At 36.5% G+C, this 15,939-nt stretch overlaps 3 protein-coding genes across 5 annotated transcripts in view; 1 reads left to right on the top strand and 2 right to left on the bottom strand.

The window, feature by feature from the left end:
• LOC105831985 (thrombospondin type-1 domain-containing protein 4) overlaps positions 1 to 10,719 on the bottom strand; it is a 75,786-nt gene extending 65,067 nt beyond the window's left edge. The window contains exons 1-3 of one of the 3 annotated variants that reach the window (XM_012672540.3): positions 10,424 to 10,719; positions 10,146 to 10,204; positions 9,859 to 9,912 (exon numbers count right to left, since the gene is read on the bottom strand). The gene's annotated coding sequence lies outside the window, so the exon portion shown is untranslated. The other 2 variants (XM_012672541.3, XM_036285164.1) reach the window with 2 other exon arrangements.
• Positions 10,720 to 10,814: 95 nt separating this feature from the next.
• LOC105831988 (39S ribosomal protein L34, mitochondrial) lies at positions 10,815 to 11,770 on the top strand. The gene is made up of 2 exons (XM_012672544.3): positions 10,815 to 10,958; positions 11,468 to 11,770. The coding sequence occupies exons 1-2, from the start codon at positions 10,918 to 10,920 to the stop codon at positions 11,688 to 11,690; spliced, it is 264 nt and encodes an 87-aa protein (XP_012527998.1). The 5' UTR covers positions 10,815 to 10,917; the 3' UTR covers positions 11,691 to 11,770.
• Positions 11,755 to 14,575, bottom strand: LOC105831987 (mitochondrial RNA pseudouridine synthase RPUSD4). Its single transcript, XM_012672543.3, has 4 exons — positions 14,009 to 14,575; positions 13,042 to 13,234; positions 12,788 to 12,974; positions 11,755 to 12,359 (listed from the first exon to the last, which is right to left on the bottom strand). Exons 1-4 carry the CDS (start codon positions 14,199 to 14,201, stop codon positions 11,841 to 11,843), a joined length of 1,092 nt encoding a protein of 363 aa, XP_012527997.2. The 5' UTR covers positions 14,202 to 14,575; the 3' UTR covers positions 11,755 to 11,840.
• Between the last annotated feature and the right edge of the window lie 1,364 nt (positions 14,576 to 15,939).

Raw genomic sequence — 15,939 nt, 5'->3', positions numbered from 1 at the left:
TGCGGCAAAGCATTGCACTCCGTGGGAGGACCCGAGCCGACATTACCGCATGCTGTATCGGACGGTTGCAAAATCATGCGGAAATTAACGCGCGAGTCTTCCGGTCCTATTTTTAATTGAGAGATACAGGATGAATCAAGTTTTCGTCATTCTGTTCCGTAGATATTGAACACACACGTATATATATCTTACTTCTATTTATATTTTCTCACAAGTTAAATGTTATCTTTTCCACGAATGTTTATTACGCGCACACAAAACATGTGCATATGGATATGTGTAATGTGTATGTGAGCATACGCACAATATCGAGCTCGATGCAGAGTTTATTCAATATAGGTTTGTTCAAATAACCGACATGGTCGTCATTTCGCGGGTTCTTCCGTTCGATAAATTAATAAAGTACTTATTAAACAGGGAAAAAGTCGTCAATAATGGCATAAGCGGCACCTCGTTTTATTTCTCAGAAACTAAACAAAGCACTGTATTAATAATAATAAAAACATAATCCGCTTCGGTACATAAAGAAATAAAAATCTATAGTCCATTATACATTCATGAATAGTAATCAAACAAAAGAATTTAATCAAACTGTCTGAAACAGAACTCGTCCAAAATTATAAATTTCTTAACTATTTAATTTATTAATCTTGATATGTGAGAACAATTAGATTGGAATGTGTGCATGATCCTGTAGAACAAATTCTGTTTCAATGACGCAGAAACGATTATGTTCGTGCACTGTCAATGTCAAGATTAACCGTAAGTTAGAACCTTAAATGAGAAAGGTTCAACTGTGTCTGTTTTATGTAAACGATCAGCTGAATGGAGCGCTCGCATCTGCGGATTATCATTTGAGATGTTTACATTATTGCATTTCTCTCGTTTTGCAAACGCTTCTCCCGACATTGTTTTATGTTTGAAATAAACTCATTTTGAATCGTAAAGTGCATACAATGATAAAAATATCCGCTATAAATAGTTTTTTATATATAATCAATTAAATACCAATTTTTATTATTTTTAATGAAAATTATTTCTAAAATTTGATTAATTTAACCGATTTTACTACATTTTTTAATGTAAGAAAAAATGTTGTGGCAATCGTGTAATATAATTAAAAGAATAATAAATTTATAATCTATGTATATAAAATATCTGTATATCTATTTGTACATCGTTTTCTTTTTTGACATTGTACATTTTCAATTTTATTTTTATTGGATGTTTTTCCTTCTGCGGGCTACATTGTTACAATGATCGTTGATTTAATTATTTTTGTTGCCAGCGAACAGCACGTAGAATTTAAAAGTTAAATTGTATGCGATTGACGTTGACGTGCATTCAACAAGCACGCATTCGTTAAATGAATATTTGTGCTATCATTGACTATGTTAAGTGGATTTATGAATTGGCTATGGCCAAGTATAAGTTTCTTTTTTTTTAAATACGAGACATTCACTGTCAACAGCAATTTTTTAGTGCGTCTCGATAATGTCGTACAATGACCCGAGCAGTGACCATTCTTCTGAAGGTTTTTCTAATAATAGCGCATATCAGTGCGCTGAAAACTGATTAAAAAATCGCTCGATATGCGCTAGTCGGATGTCCCATTAACAAATTAGCACGACATGCCATATAGATAAAAGTGCTATTAAGATTCGCGTCTTATCTGCATTTTGACCAGAAAAGACTAATCAACTTCTCTTTCAAAAATATGTAGTTATATATATACCAACAAAATGGTAAAAATTTATTTAAAAGAGACTAAGAAAAATGTTTTTTCTTAAGCAAAGTGAAATGTATCATCTAATATTTTTCGTTAAGATTTTAAAAATAAACCAGTAAAGTTTTAAAAAACGAAATTAATAAATCTAATTATTTTAACGCTTTTTTCTAGAAAGCTTAATTTATTTTAAAAACGTAACTATTATTTTACATAAAAATTTGCTCTTTTGCCAAAAACGATAAAATTAAATTACTTTTGTGTACGTGTCGTGGAGTACATTACACAAAATATAGCAGCAGAATGTGATTAATTTTTAGTGAACAGATATTTGTTGTAATTCACGTAGCAAGTAAAATATGAGGAGTTAGCAACAGCGCGAATATAGTTTCTATCTATAATTCACAAGGTTTATCACACGAGTTATGTTTCCCGTAGAAAAAAAAATCGTTTTGATAAATTATATCGCATTAGTCCGGACGTACTGGATACACGTTACGTTTATTACGCACATTTAAGATTTGCGTGCCGAACGGCTCCCTCTCGTACTTTCTGCACGCGTATTAAAGTATGGAAATCAATATCCCTCGGTGGATATCGACTACTATCCGTTTGTACATAAATGCGATCAAGTGTCTGTCGTGTAACGAGCGAAGTTCTCGGCCGATCACGAGATGCGATAATGAGAAGATATGCAACTCAATTACTAGAGATTAAAAATTAATATAAAACCTGATATACACCATATATAAAAGAAAGGCTAACTCTTAAAAATGTTTATTTTAAAATTAAACAAGATGACAAATTTGAATCGTAAGTTTCAATTACCGCAAATGTAGTCCACGTACAAGTGGAAATAAAAACATGTTTCGGAAGTTAATAACTATAAAATTGCAATTTTATAATTTTTTGTGTTTACCGCTTCTTTTTATTTCTTTAAAAAATTAAAAATAATTAAGAATTATTTACAAATTATTAAATGTGGAACTTTTAATAAACTATTAAGTCTCACAAGTTCAATCATTTTCTATACTTAAACTCAAAAAAGTTGACGTACCTCATAAATCATTCCAAGCAGCATCCAGTGTCTCAAAAACAAATTTCATATCTTTATGATAATTGCAATCGGATATATTTAATATCCGTATAATATCCGTATTAAACAATGTCTTTTTATTTTCTCGCGCTATTCGATCGTGATAAGGTTTATATCGAGTTTATATCGCGGGCAACGTAATCACTGTTATTTCATCGTGAACGGTAATGCTCCGACTTAAAGCCGCTCTACTTATACGTATTATCTCTCGGCAAAGGTAATACATGGAGAGCGAGGGAGAACGAGAGAGCCGGTCTCCGGGCAATCATCGTTTTCAAGCGTCATTATGAAATTGCTTTGGCAAATGAAATGCACGGTTATGCGCACGCATACGCTGAAATTGAGATTTATTGGAAAAGCGAAAATACGTTTTCCTACTCTTCCTGTCTCCTTCTTTCTCTCCCGCCCAGTAACGGGTTCGTTGTGGTGCATCGTGGGGCTGTATCGCCCACGCGGTGCATCGCATCGGCTTGCACGAGGCGGCCGCGTGCATGCAATTACGCGGGCAGATTCGAGGTGGACTCGGGGAATTCGTTTCGCCGAGGGTCAAAATCGCTTCGTTTTTCGCCAGCGCGTACTCTCTTTCATCATGTTTCGAAAAAAAAAAGAAAAAAAAAAGAACATTGGGAACATGAGATGCAGGACAAATGGAAACGCTCCAATGAAATCACTAATGCACTGAAATTCAAGAATTATGTTTACAGTTTTATCCCCGATGGAAAAATCGGTGTTTTTAATGGAGATTTTTTTTGCGACGATGATAGACACACACATACACTATTTTAAAAATTCCTACGGATAATAATATCTTTTGTATAAGTGCTACACAAAGAAATTAATCGCAAACTACAATCACATTGTCTCATACATAAACAAGTATTTATTCAAAAGTAATTTTCATGAGTGGAGGAAAAAATATCAGACAGGGAGTAACAAATTTTTTTCAAATCGAGAATTAAAATTGTTAAACTATTATCACGAATACATGAGACAATGATTGTTGAATTAAAAATCTTTTCTCCCGTCAACAGTCTCCCGTCCTCGCGCAATAATCACGACACAGCGACACAAACACGCTTGACACACAAGCCGGTGCTCCTAGAATCCACGATAATCTAACCGGCACGGCATCATCGGATCACCTTTGTGCGGCATATTGATTGAAACGCGCCACTGTCTAAAGCACTGGCAAAGCGAAATCGAGATCGTGAAGGCGATCGATCGCGACGAGATAAAGGACAGACTCCTCGGCCGGCCCTGATCGTCAATACATCTCGGAACTCTTGCCGACTCCACGATCGATCGATCAAGCAGCGGGTGCCTTCAATTAGTCGGCGTAGTTAATTAATTTGACTCGATCGCAATTTACATAATTAGACACGCCAAGTGCGCGCCCTTCAGCTCAAAAGCACCGTAATTGCCGCGTTGAATGCCGCACGCTTATGCCGCTTATTGCAACTACAAATGATTACTGAGGGATGCTCGCTGCTATCTTCCTGCTACTGGCATGAAACTACTCGACGAGTGGTTTCAAAGTACGCTGATTGAAACGCACGAAACCGCGCGTCTATAATAAGACGGTGCGGTTAAGTTCGGCGAATTGACAGAGCAATCCCTGCAAGATATCGTTAATATCATAACGGCACTTTCCTAGGCTGCCTCGTACGCTTCTATTATACCAGCGCAGCTGAATTTATGCAAACTATGAATATACAGCGTGTTCCTCACGGCATTTTAGTCTGTGATCAATTGTAATTCGCGACTTAAAGCGTGATCACCTACGAGGAGGCATGAAAAATTAAAAAACGTTTCAGACACGTTCAGATAGATATTCTTAGAAATAATAAAAATTGTCAGCTTGATATCAAACGCGCACGTGAGTCAATCTTTAATTTTATCGATCACGTATATCAGAAAAATTGTTAAAGTCAAAGGCATTTTCCTCTTTTACTTGCACGTCTATTGAGAGCAAGGGAAGGGGAGGACAAACGCAAAAATTCGCCAAAACTAACATCTAATTCCCTTAGTCATTCATTAGCCTGCCGATTTTCCTAAAGTGCTCCGTTTTATCGGTGGAAATCTGGACATGCCGCGTTTGAGAGCTTTGACGCCCTTGACGGAAAACGACAAATCCTACGACGTGAGCTGCCCGTTCGGAGTCAGATTTCCGAATTTCTCCGAGGGCTCGGCGATTTTCCGCGCGACAAAGGGGGCAACAAGTCCGAGCCTTCGCCACTCGTCCGCATGGTAGAACTCGAAGAAACGTGCTCGGCTATGATGCGTACCTGGAACTTTTTGAAGCTACACTTCCGCATAAAGAGCTTTTCACGCTGACAATGCGACACCGTCGACACAATGAGATCGGTATACTGTGTCTGAAGGGGGCGGATGTTGCATCGTATATAAACCGCGGCATTAAAACGTCCGTAAGGCTCCTATGGAAAAAATGGAGCGAGACGCGAAAGGTCGGTCGATTCACGGCGCGGTTGAATAGAGAATTGTATAGCCGTTAAATCATAAACAGAGCTGAGCGCAGAATTACTCTTTGTAATACGTACGAGATTAATAAAAAAATCTCGTACGTGAATAATATAAGGTATACGAGATGAAATTACGGTAGATAAGAAAGCGTGACTGAACTTACGCCTTAAATTTTATACATCTTTCTTTTAAAAGAGAAAAAAGGACGTAGCATATTATCGATTATAATGAAGAAAGTTTTAAAAAATAATTACATAAAATAATAATTCATAAAGGACTAAGATGCGTGACGTTATTTTTTTCTTTTCGATTAAATTTTTATACGGGAAAAACACCGACGATGCGAGATAAATTATAATAAATGCTTTAAAAGAGATACATGTGCAACGTGTTTAATATGGAAACAAATCGTAAAAGACTGATTTAACCGTCTACAGTGATCATGTAGAACAGTTTCCTTCAAACATATTTTTGAATCCGTGCATTTTCTATCTCGAAATTGTGGTAGTTTCATTATTCGCAAGCTTTCAAGCGAAATATTCAAGGAAAAAAATACGTAACATAATTTCGATGCGTATCTTTCAGATTAATTTTATTTGCATTTTAAAAATCTCGTTTGAACGTTTCTCTTTCAGGTTTCTGGAAAAAAGAAATATATCGCGTAAATATTTTTACGTTTCCTACGTATTCTAAGATCTTCTCGCGGACTTGGTCGGCCAACAAAGCAGCAAGCATACTCGCAACGTCGCAATATTTTTCAGTACCGCACGTTTTTATCACCCGACTGCAAGCACAATGAAATATCGACGACGTAACGTAAGCACGCGCATAAGTTACTGCGTGTGCTCTGGCGGTAATCGCGAGCCCCGCGGTCGTACGAAGAATTATTTGACAAGTAAATCGTCGCTGAGAGATGCACGTGTCACGGTCAAGGGCCGCATTCCGGCCGTTTCCAGATTCGATCGATTCGCGGTTGAGAAAAAGCAGCGATTTACTTGTGGCTCAGCCAAATGTCTTCTCGTTATGTTCTTCTGGCAAAAAAAAAAAAAAAAAAAAAAATGCGCTAAAATTCGGAACAACCGAAACACGAGATTACAATCGAATTTATAAACGTTTATTTCAACGTGCAGAACAGACAATTGTATTTCACGCTGTGTAATAAAAAAAATTATGCAAACCGATCGATAATAAGTCTGCCAGCGCTATGACACGCTCATGTTAAATCGATGGACGATTGAGCGCAATTCTATAGGATGGGAGTGCCGGTTCAGAACTCCTGCAACGGAAAAGGCGCATCCTGTACCTTGTCAACTGACAGTTGAAAATATACCGGGTGCCCGATCGGATACGAGAATTCTCTAAACACCCGTGCTTGTCGTTTTTGCCCTTAATGCTTGCTCAAAGTTGCCTCTTAAAAGTTGCTTCTTAAAAAGTATCAAGAAAAGATCAAGTCTAAATTGTAAGACAACAAAATTATAAAATTTATTATACACATTGGCTAATTAAAAATTATATTTAAAAAATTATATTGCTATTTTTCTTCCACGTTCTATGTGAAAAATATATTAATTCGTTTTTCTTCGATTTCATACAGGAGAATTACGTACCTTGTCCCAAGTAAATCCTAATAAAAAAGTAAAGAGACCCAGCCACGCTCTTTGTTCCGCGTTAATAATAGCTGTCTTTTTCTCGGAATTCTCTATCTGTGCGCTCGAATAATTAAAGAGAGAAATAATTAAAAAGGAGGAAGATTCCCTTTGCTTCGATATACTCTCTACACAGTGCTCTCGCGTATTGTCGGAGACGTTCAATATTCCAATAAAAACGTGCATTACCAGTTTGGCGATAATTCAATTACTAATAATAAAGCAATACTTCTCAATTTATTCATTGTCAGATAAAAGTAGCAATTATCAAAAAAACTACATTTGTGTAAAAGCGTAAAGTTATCACGCGTAAAAATTATTAGGGAATCGAGAAATTATTAGAAAATATTTTTAACCGGTAAACCGCAGAAACCTCACAGACGCAGAGATTCGAGGAACGTTGCGTGTATTAAAGTCGAAAAGAACGTCGCGAGAAAAGAAGGATTTATTAATTTCGTTTTAAAAACAGCGCCGATTCCACACCGCTCGTGTTTAATCGATGGCGTAACAAGACGTATACGTGATAATATATTCGGCGATGCGTGTACGCGCATTCGAACGACCGCGTGCACGTTCCATGCGACATGGCAAATAGGTCACAGCGATTCCATCGCGGGTGCAGATAAAAAAAAAAATTTTATCCGCCCACGGGATAGGTCCAGTCTAACAGTGGCCTAAGCGCGCCCCTCGTAAACGGCAAGCACACGCACCATTTTCCCGTGTAACCAAACCCCGATGATATCGCATTAACTCGCTCATTAAATTGATTACGAGTAGCGGGGATGGTATCATTACGTTACACGACAATCGATCAATAACTGATAATCGTACGGCGGCAACCACTCGAGAGAATAACTTGGAAAAAATGCCACGAAGGAAGGGAAATTTGTCAGTAGGTGGACGATAATTTGAACCTGAAGGCATTTATGTAAAACCGCAATGTTGAAAATGACTCGGTTAACTTTCGTACGCGTGTGTATCTCGAATACGTTACATAGTTAAACAAATTTGTGTTAAATTTAACGCATATCGCGTGTCCAAACGGTTCATTCAAAAATTTATGTGTGTTAATTTAACACAAAATGAATATATTAGAAAGTAACACAAGTACTGTGTAAAAAAATTAGCACAACAAATGTAAATGTTTTTTGGGGTGTTTTTTAAAATTTGCATTTACAATGTGCGCGTATATTTTATTTCATTTATCTTAGAATTTATTTTAACACCGAGAGATATCAATATCAATTTAACACGAGAGTTAAATTAGTAAGAACTCGGGTACATTAAAAATTCAACGCAAACATTTTAACGAGAGCCAGTTTCAACATAAATGAAGTGTTTCTTACTGTATAATTCCGAAAAAGAAAATATATTACCAAGAGCCGTTCTCCAGATGATTCCTATCAAATCCCAAGTGATGTAACCGCGCGTCCAAAATGCACCAAAGTCATGTCGGGAGGACAGAGGAAGCCCCGCGTGGGCTCGGAATCAGACGACCACCGTGAAACGGTGACGTCATGGATGCACGCGTGTTCGTCCGTCTGTTACACGCGACGTGTCAACGGGGTCACGGCAGTTCGATTACCGTCAGGATGGAGGCGAGATCAATCCTCCCATGGGGTAGGTCGGCACCACGGGGCGCATTCGGACGGAGGAAAAAATCTCTCCGGGGGAGAAGTCGGAGGACGCGACACGGAGGAACTGAGGGTGTGGTTTTAATGCATGATCGAGAGTCATTGTTGCTGGCTTAGCCGTGGTACTTCTACGGTGAACTAAACGACCACTTTTCTCCGAGTACCCCGAGCAATACGTTGAGGAACGAATGGGACATTAGCGTCTTTCGTTGGAGATTAACGTTACATCAAAAACGTTAACAGTGAATTTCATATACGAGCTGTTGCACTTTGCTAATAAATTCAAATATCAGTCCAAGAAGATTTGATTTCTAAACTGTAAATTATGTAAGAAGTGCCGCAATGATAAATTTGTTAGTTGCAATAAGACACAATCTCAATTAGAGTATTCATCGACGTCGATTCGACTAAATGATTTTTACCTGTGTAGTTTCGCTTTAATAATTTGATAAATTCCATTTGTCCTGTAGCGATAATGGTTCTTATGCTTAACCGTGCGCTTGGAAATTTGTCGGATGTGCATCGTATCTTTTGAGATCGCGTACCGAACGCGTTGTTCGGACGTATCGAACGGAATATAACATTTGTCCCTCGTCGCATTCTCGAGGGCTGTGTACTTCTAATACTGCTGCGTCCCTCAGCAGCCCTCAGGTATTGTGTACTCTAGAATGGGTCAATCAGTGAACACGTCCTCGCTAATAGACCGATTGAAGCTAGCCAGTTTTGACAGGCATTTAGAGATCCCTCATGTCAAAGCGATAAATATTTTAACGCGCACAAAATGCATTTGAATTCGATATTTCAAATATCGATATTCAAATGATTTATTTGAAACATTTATCATTTGACAATTATATTCCAACATTTACATTTTCGATGTAAAAAATGACGACAATAATGGAAATATTCTCAGCTGCCACAACTTGCTTCTTCTTATAGAAATTCGATATTAATTTTCGATATCGTAATAGTATCGGAATTTTTGACTTGCATAAGATTAAAACGTTTTGTGCTAAAATATACGAGTGCGAAGACAATCTCTAATCAATGATATTAACAAAATTATTATTTATTAACAATTGAGGGGAAAAGAATATGATTGTTATCGATTATTCAAATAATTGTGAGTAACGCAAAATAACGAAGACATAAAAGACAAGTATATTGTTTAATTCAGTATATGGAAAATGTATTGAATACCAGTAGTAACGCCACTGTCAATTTTTGGCATTTGACATTTTCGGTTGAAAGTATTAGAAATTAGATTTTACTCACCAAGTACGTCACGACATTCGCTCCGGAGTTAGTCCGTTTCATGATTGCCACGTTCTAAAAATGAGAAAAAGAAACACAATTAAAATGGCTGGATGGAAATGCGAGGGGCGCGGACCTCTACCTATTAATTCGCTTAATCCAGCGTCATGATAACCGTTCATGAAAAACAAACGCATATTGTATATCGTTTGATATACGGAAGATTTTATGCATGCGAATTTAAGAACGATACTTATAATCCGCCACAGCACTTTCAGTTCACCAGTTATTAAAAAGTTTTTACTTACCACGTAGAAATCGCAAGGATATTCGCCCCGAAGTCGACTCATGTTAGGACTGCCACGTTCTGAAAATGAGAAAGAAAAACGCAATTAAGAGGTTTCCTTTAATTCCCGCGCGTCGCGCAACTACGTTATACGATGCGAAGTATATTAATTTAAAATAAGAGTCCTCACATATGATGTAACCTCTCTCGGCATTTATTCGATCAATTATTCCGAATGGAAAAACTATTATGCACGTTGTATTATTATGCAGATTGTTATTACGCAGACAATATTATTACCGTAGTATGAAATAAAACTGAGAATGTGCGTGTTATCCTGTCGAAAAGTGAATGCAGCAGCGTAGTTTGTACCGTATGACAAAATGGCGCTGCGAATCAGCAGTGTAGTTTAGAATCCGCTAGTTCGCCGGCATGGTCGCTCTCGTTCATCCCTCTGGGATACTAATATACTATTCCGTAGTTCCGTACACGGCTACCGATATGGCTATCGGTTCGGACAACTGTCGTTGCGCATATTTTTTCATATATCAAAATACGTGCGCAACAACACCGGCAATACTCACATCACGCTCAACTTGGCTCAACTACTCCGTGAATCGTCGCGCACTCTACTACGACCTACGGGCCGAGCAGTGCCGAGTGGTGCCGAATGCCCGGTCGGCCGAGTAGTGCCGAACGTAGGTCACGTAGGCCACGTCATAGCCGAGCGCGTGACGACTCTCTAACCTTAAATCTCACGTCGTACCGTACCGGAGCATTTGCAATGTGATAACATGTTCGGCAAATTGATTTCGGGCACGCTTCAATTCCTGCCGTAAATGTCAAATTTTACTTGTTATCTATTTATTTAATTAGTTATTATTGTTGTATTTCTGACAATAATTATCCATAGTTAATTCTGATTGATGCATAATTGATGTGTGTTGTATCGTTTTTCTAGCACGTTCACTGTCAAGCATACTGATTTTCACGCCAAGTGCATTATTTCATAATAGCAAAAGTGAAATACGAATTATAATAGTAAATAAAAGTAAAATTATGCATTTGTGATTTGTATTGTATTTGTGTACACATATTAAATAATTAATAGCCAACAATCGTTAATAGCTGTCATGACAGTGAACGTGTTAAAAAAATCAAATTTGTTTTGTTCGACAATTAAATATCTTTAATATTGAAAGAATGTAAAATTCGATTTTTCTTCATTTAGATCTACTAAGTTTGCATTACTATAAAATATATAAAATATAAGGCAATAAATACTTAAATAACAAAACATAAATACATTATGTAACATCACAAATATCTTATTAATATTTGCAGACGGGCCTCAAACCAACTTTTGTCTACGTCTGTGACCACACCTGTGGTGTGGAACCCATGGGGTTTAACGTTTATCAGAAACAGGATGAGGTATCACTTCCCTCATCCCAATGAAACAAAACGCATAAAAAAACATGGTTGGCTTGCGAGACTATCAACGCCAAATGGTAGAAAAATTCTTCAGAGAAGAATCTTAAAGGGCAAACATGTATTAGCCCATTAATCATTATTGTGTTAACCATCTGACTGATCACATGTACGAAGATATATATATTAAGAAATAAATGTTATCGATTTAATAAATCTTTTTATTACAATTATAACATTTGTGCCCGTTTGCACCAATGTAGACCAATTTAAAACTTAGTTTAACTTACACACAAGCTAACTCTTCTTGATTAGCTGCAACATCATTTTTCTCTTCGTTTGGCATCTTAAACTTAAGCTGCTTGCAGGTCCAATCAAACGATTCCGTCAAAGATGCTTCTATTATTATATCTTTCTTTTCTTTTCCGTAAATGAAATGCACACTTTTCAAGTGCACGTGCGTCGGAATAATTTCTTGCTGACTTGGCTTCACGTCTAGCAGATCAAGCAGTTGTCGATTTAGCTTTGGTGGATCCCAACAGGAATCGGAGAATGGATCGACTCTCAGCCATGTACCCATGAACTCTTGGATTCGCGATCCGTGAATATTATCGCCGAGAATTGGAGCATACAGCATAGTAGAGGCGAACAACCTGATAGCATGCCACTTTCTCGTGGATGATATGATTTCTATTAGAGAACTCAAATTATGCGTCGAATTGGAAATGACCTTATAATCTACATTCAATATCTTGACTTCGTCCCTCTTCACCGCATTGTTACTCCACTTGTCTAAGATAATAGGCTAAAATGCACATGTAATTGTTACTTCAGTAAACACAAATTACTTCATACATAAAAAAACATATGTATAGATATCTCCCTTTATTTGACGAGATTTTAAGACTGGTTATATTGATCGTAAATCGAATAACAATAATTATAAGATATTTTCGAACTGCTGCTATACATGTATATATTATTTAAATTAACGTATTTGTATTATTACACATAAATAAAATTTTATGCATGGAAAATAATTATTTTATTAAGAAAATATAATTCTAAATATAAATGTTTAGTATCATAAAACTGATATTTAGTTTAAATATAGATTAATTTCAGTATGTGATTAAAAAACAAAACTAGCACAACCACATCAATTGTAATTCTGAAAATTTGTAAGTTGAATTGTAAGTAGAGGGATACCTGCATATGTGAACATAGATATACCTTTTTCTCTCCTAAAACGGATGTTTTTAATATCATTCCTAGATGATGTTTTCCTTTGATATCATTTGGAACTCTGGTTGTGACTATCCAATATTTTCTATATTTGCCTACAGTTCGACGTGTTGCAAGCTCTAGCTGCTGGCACACCTTGTCATTAATTCCAAAGATATATACACCACTCATATATCTATAAAAAAATTTTTTTTATTGTAAAATTAATCATATTCTTAAATGGCGATTGAAGGGCGATATACTTTTCTGCTCCCAAGCATGGTATTAAAATTGGTACATCTAATTCCTTTGCAAGATATGGTAAAGAGTCTTCTATAACATAATCCACTGCTCCTACAATTTTATGGGTTGCCAGTAGTTGACGTTGTGTTTTTATATTTGGCTTCATATTATGTATAGGTATACCATATGGTTTCTTTATTGCAATTATTCCATCTGCAAAAAAATATTCACAGATTAATATTAATTATCACTTTTATTAACAAATATATAAACATATTTCTAATAAATATTACATATAACTTTATAGTGGTACAATCCTTTTAATGCACCTCAAAATGTCTTATTATAAATAACTGAATTCTTGTATATGCATCAAGAGAAAACCCAATTTTGATAATAAAAAAACTATCATGCTAAAACAATCTATCCAAGTAAAATATAGTTGAAATGATTAATATTATAACATTAATGGTCATTTCACATAAACATCCTAATTATAGGCGATGTTTGGCGATCGTTTGGTACATGTACCAAGGTTGATATTGGTAGGGGTAGAGCTTATCCTGGTACGATGTACCACCACCATGTACCATTATAAACGCTAAAACAGACTGGTTCTTTTCTCTTTTCTCATACCGCAGATTTGGAAAAACTACTTTACTTCGCTGCAAGGTATAGCTGGTATCAACCAGAAATATACCAAAATGGTTAGTCACGCCTTAACCAAAAAGTATCAAACACGTGAAAACGCTCTGGTACATATTGGTACACTTTGGTACATGTACCAAACGATCGCCAAAAATCGCCTTTTATAATGCTGAAATTACAAGAAAACGCATATGTTATTAATTTTCAAAGTGGACCAAGCAATAATAAATTTAGTCTTATAACAATGAAAATAGCTGTTGGTTTTGCTGATACTAATCTTAATCAATCCTAATGAAAGGCAATCAAGATCAAATTCTAAACATAGATTAATTTTTCCACCTTTATTGTAAATAACATTCTTCAGCAAATGATTCGTAAACTCATTTTCCGACTTCCACGGGTGCATATTGCGATATGGATGTACCACCTGCGTCGTCTCCGAGGTGCAGTACTTCCTGTAGCATGTGCGAAATGTCGCCGTAAACTCGCCGATCCACACGTTTTTTAACACCATGCTCATCGCGCTCCTCATCTCTCACAATAGTTCTCTTTATGAATGTTGTACACTTCGACAGAGATCGCCGGATCACTCTGTTCAATTTGAGGTTGAGGTTAAATTTAGAGCACGTGATGACTGGAGATACGATCGAGATGACATGAATTTAATTCGCTCCGTTTAAAAATAAATAATAATATTCAGCTATCATTTGTATTTTCGATGAATTAAGTAAAGCATGAACTTCCGTTTACAGAATTCAGCGGTTAGCTGCATACACCAGCACAGCACACACGTGAGCATCGACGATGCCGTTGTGATGCCGCGATTGATATATATGTATATGAGATACTATTGATACTAATTAGAAGAAAAAAAAGAATCATGGACGTGCCGGCCGCCGGCATGTTTTAACCCTTTTATTCTTAATCATTCGACAGCTACAAAAATCTTTGCATTTTTGTGCATATTACATGATAAACATAGGGTACGTTCCGTTTCACGCATGATACGCATGATGCATCGTTCATCCTTGTTGTTTGTCAAACGTTAAACAAGGATGAACAATGCATTATGCGCATCATGCATTGAAACGGAACGCAGCCCTAGGCTGCATTCCGTTTCAACATGATGCGTATAATGCATTGTTCATCCTTGTTTAACGTTTGACAAACAACAAGAATAAATGATATGCATCATGCGTATCATGCGTGAAACGGAACGCACCCCAATATTAATATAGTACTGATAAAATGACTATTTCTTTCTTCATTAAAAAAATTTGTAAAAGATTATACGTAAATCTATACAAACTTTTTCCGATTAAAAGAATTATAAAATTAAAAGAATTATTTGAGTTGTCTCAATAAAAAAATATAATTTTCATTGTTTTTTTTATGAGAAATCTTCTAGAATCTATTTAAATTTTAAATTTATTATTTACATAGATGCCACGTAAATCATAATTTTCCTAATTTAACATTACATAACACGTAAATAGCCTCAGATTACTTATATTTTACGTGTAAACGCCCTACCAGAGAGGAACCTGAGAGCGGCCATCGCGTCGTTTCAAGTGTTTTCATCCATCCCATAGGTAATGTGCATGACTTTTGGGGTCTCTTCTATGCTATGTCCACGTTTATTTGGTTCTGTTTCATGCTATACCCGTAAATTTTATAATTATATGCATTCATATTTTAAATCTGTTTTATGCAAATGTGCATAATCGTGTTCTATAAATGTGCAATACTGACACTGTACAGATATAGCAAGGAACAGAACCAATATTTTATCTCGCATCACGTTTATCACATATCATTTTGTTCCACATATACATGATAAAAATTCACTCACCGATTGCTGTCGCTGCTCCTGCTGCTGCTACTGCTACTGCTACATTCCTTTTCCGGAATACCGAGTCGCTCCATGGATGCCGCTTTCTGCTGACATCATATCCTGCTGATCTCGAACCACATTAATAATAATCGCACATTAATAATGATCGCCCGATACTTTATTCGGCACTCCCGATATTACGAATTTATATTACACATATCACACACGAGTAAAACGTAAACCGCGCGCGAGAATTTCACTTGGCGCGACCGTTACATTTGAAAAAATACGTGAAAAGCACGTCGAGGCACACTGGAACAGAAGTAAATCAATTCACTCGAATCCCAGAGTTTTGTATCTCTGTACGATTGCGCGATGACTAGTAAAGTTTCATTGGTACGATCAATGTTCTACCGAACGTATCCCCTTCGAGCAA

This window comes from Monomorium pharaonis, chromosome 4 (assembly GCF_013373865.1).
Source record: "Monomorium pharaonis isolate MP-MQ-018 chromosome 4, ASM1337386v2, whole genome shotgun sequence".
Classification (NCBI taxonomy): domain Eukaryota; kingdom Metazoa; phylum Arthropoda; class Insecta; order Hymenoptera; family Formicidae; genus Monomorium; species Monomorium pharaonis.
This window is presented reverse-complemented; position numbering and strand designations above follow the sequence as displayed.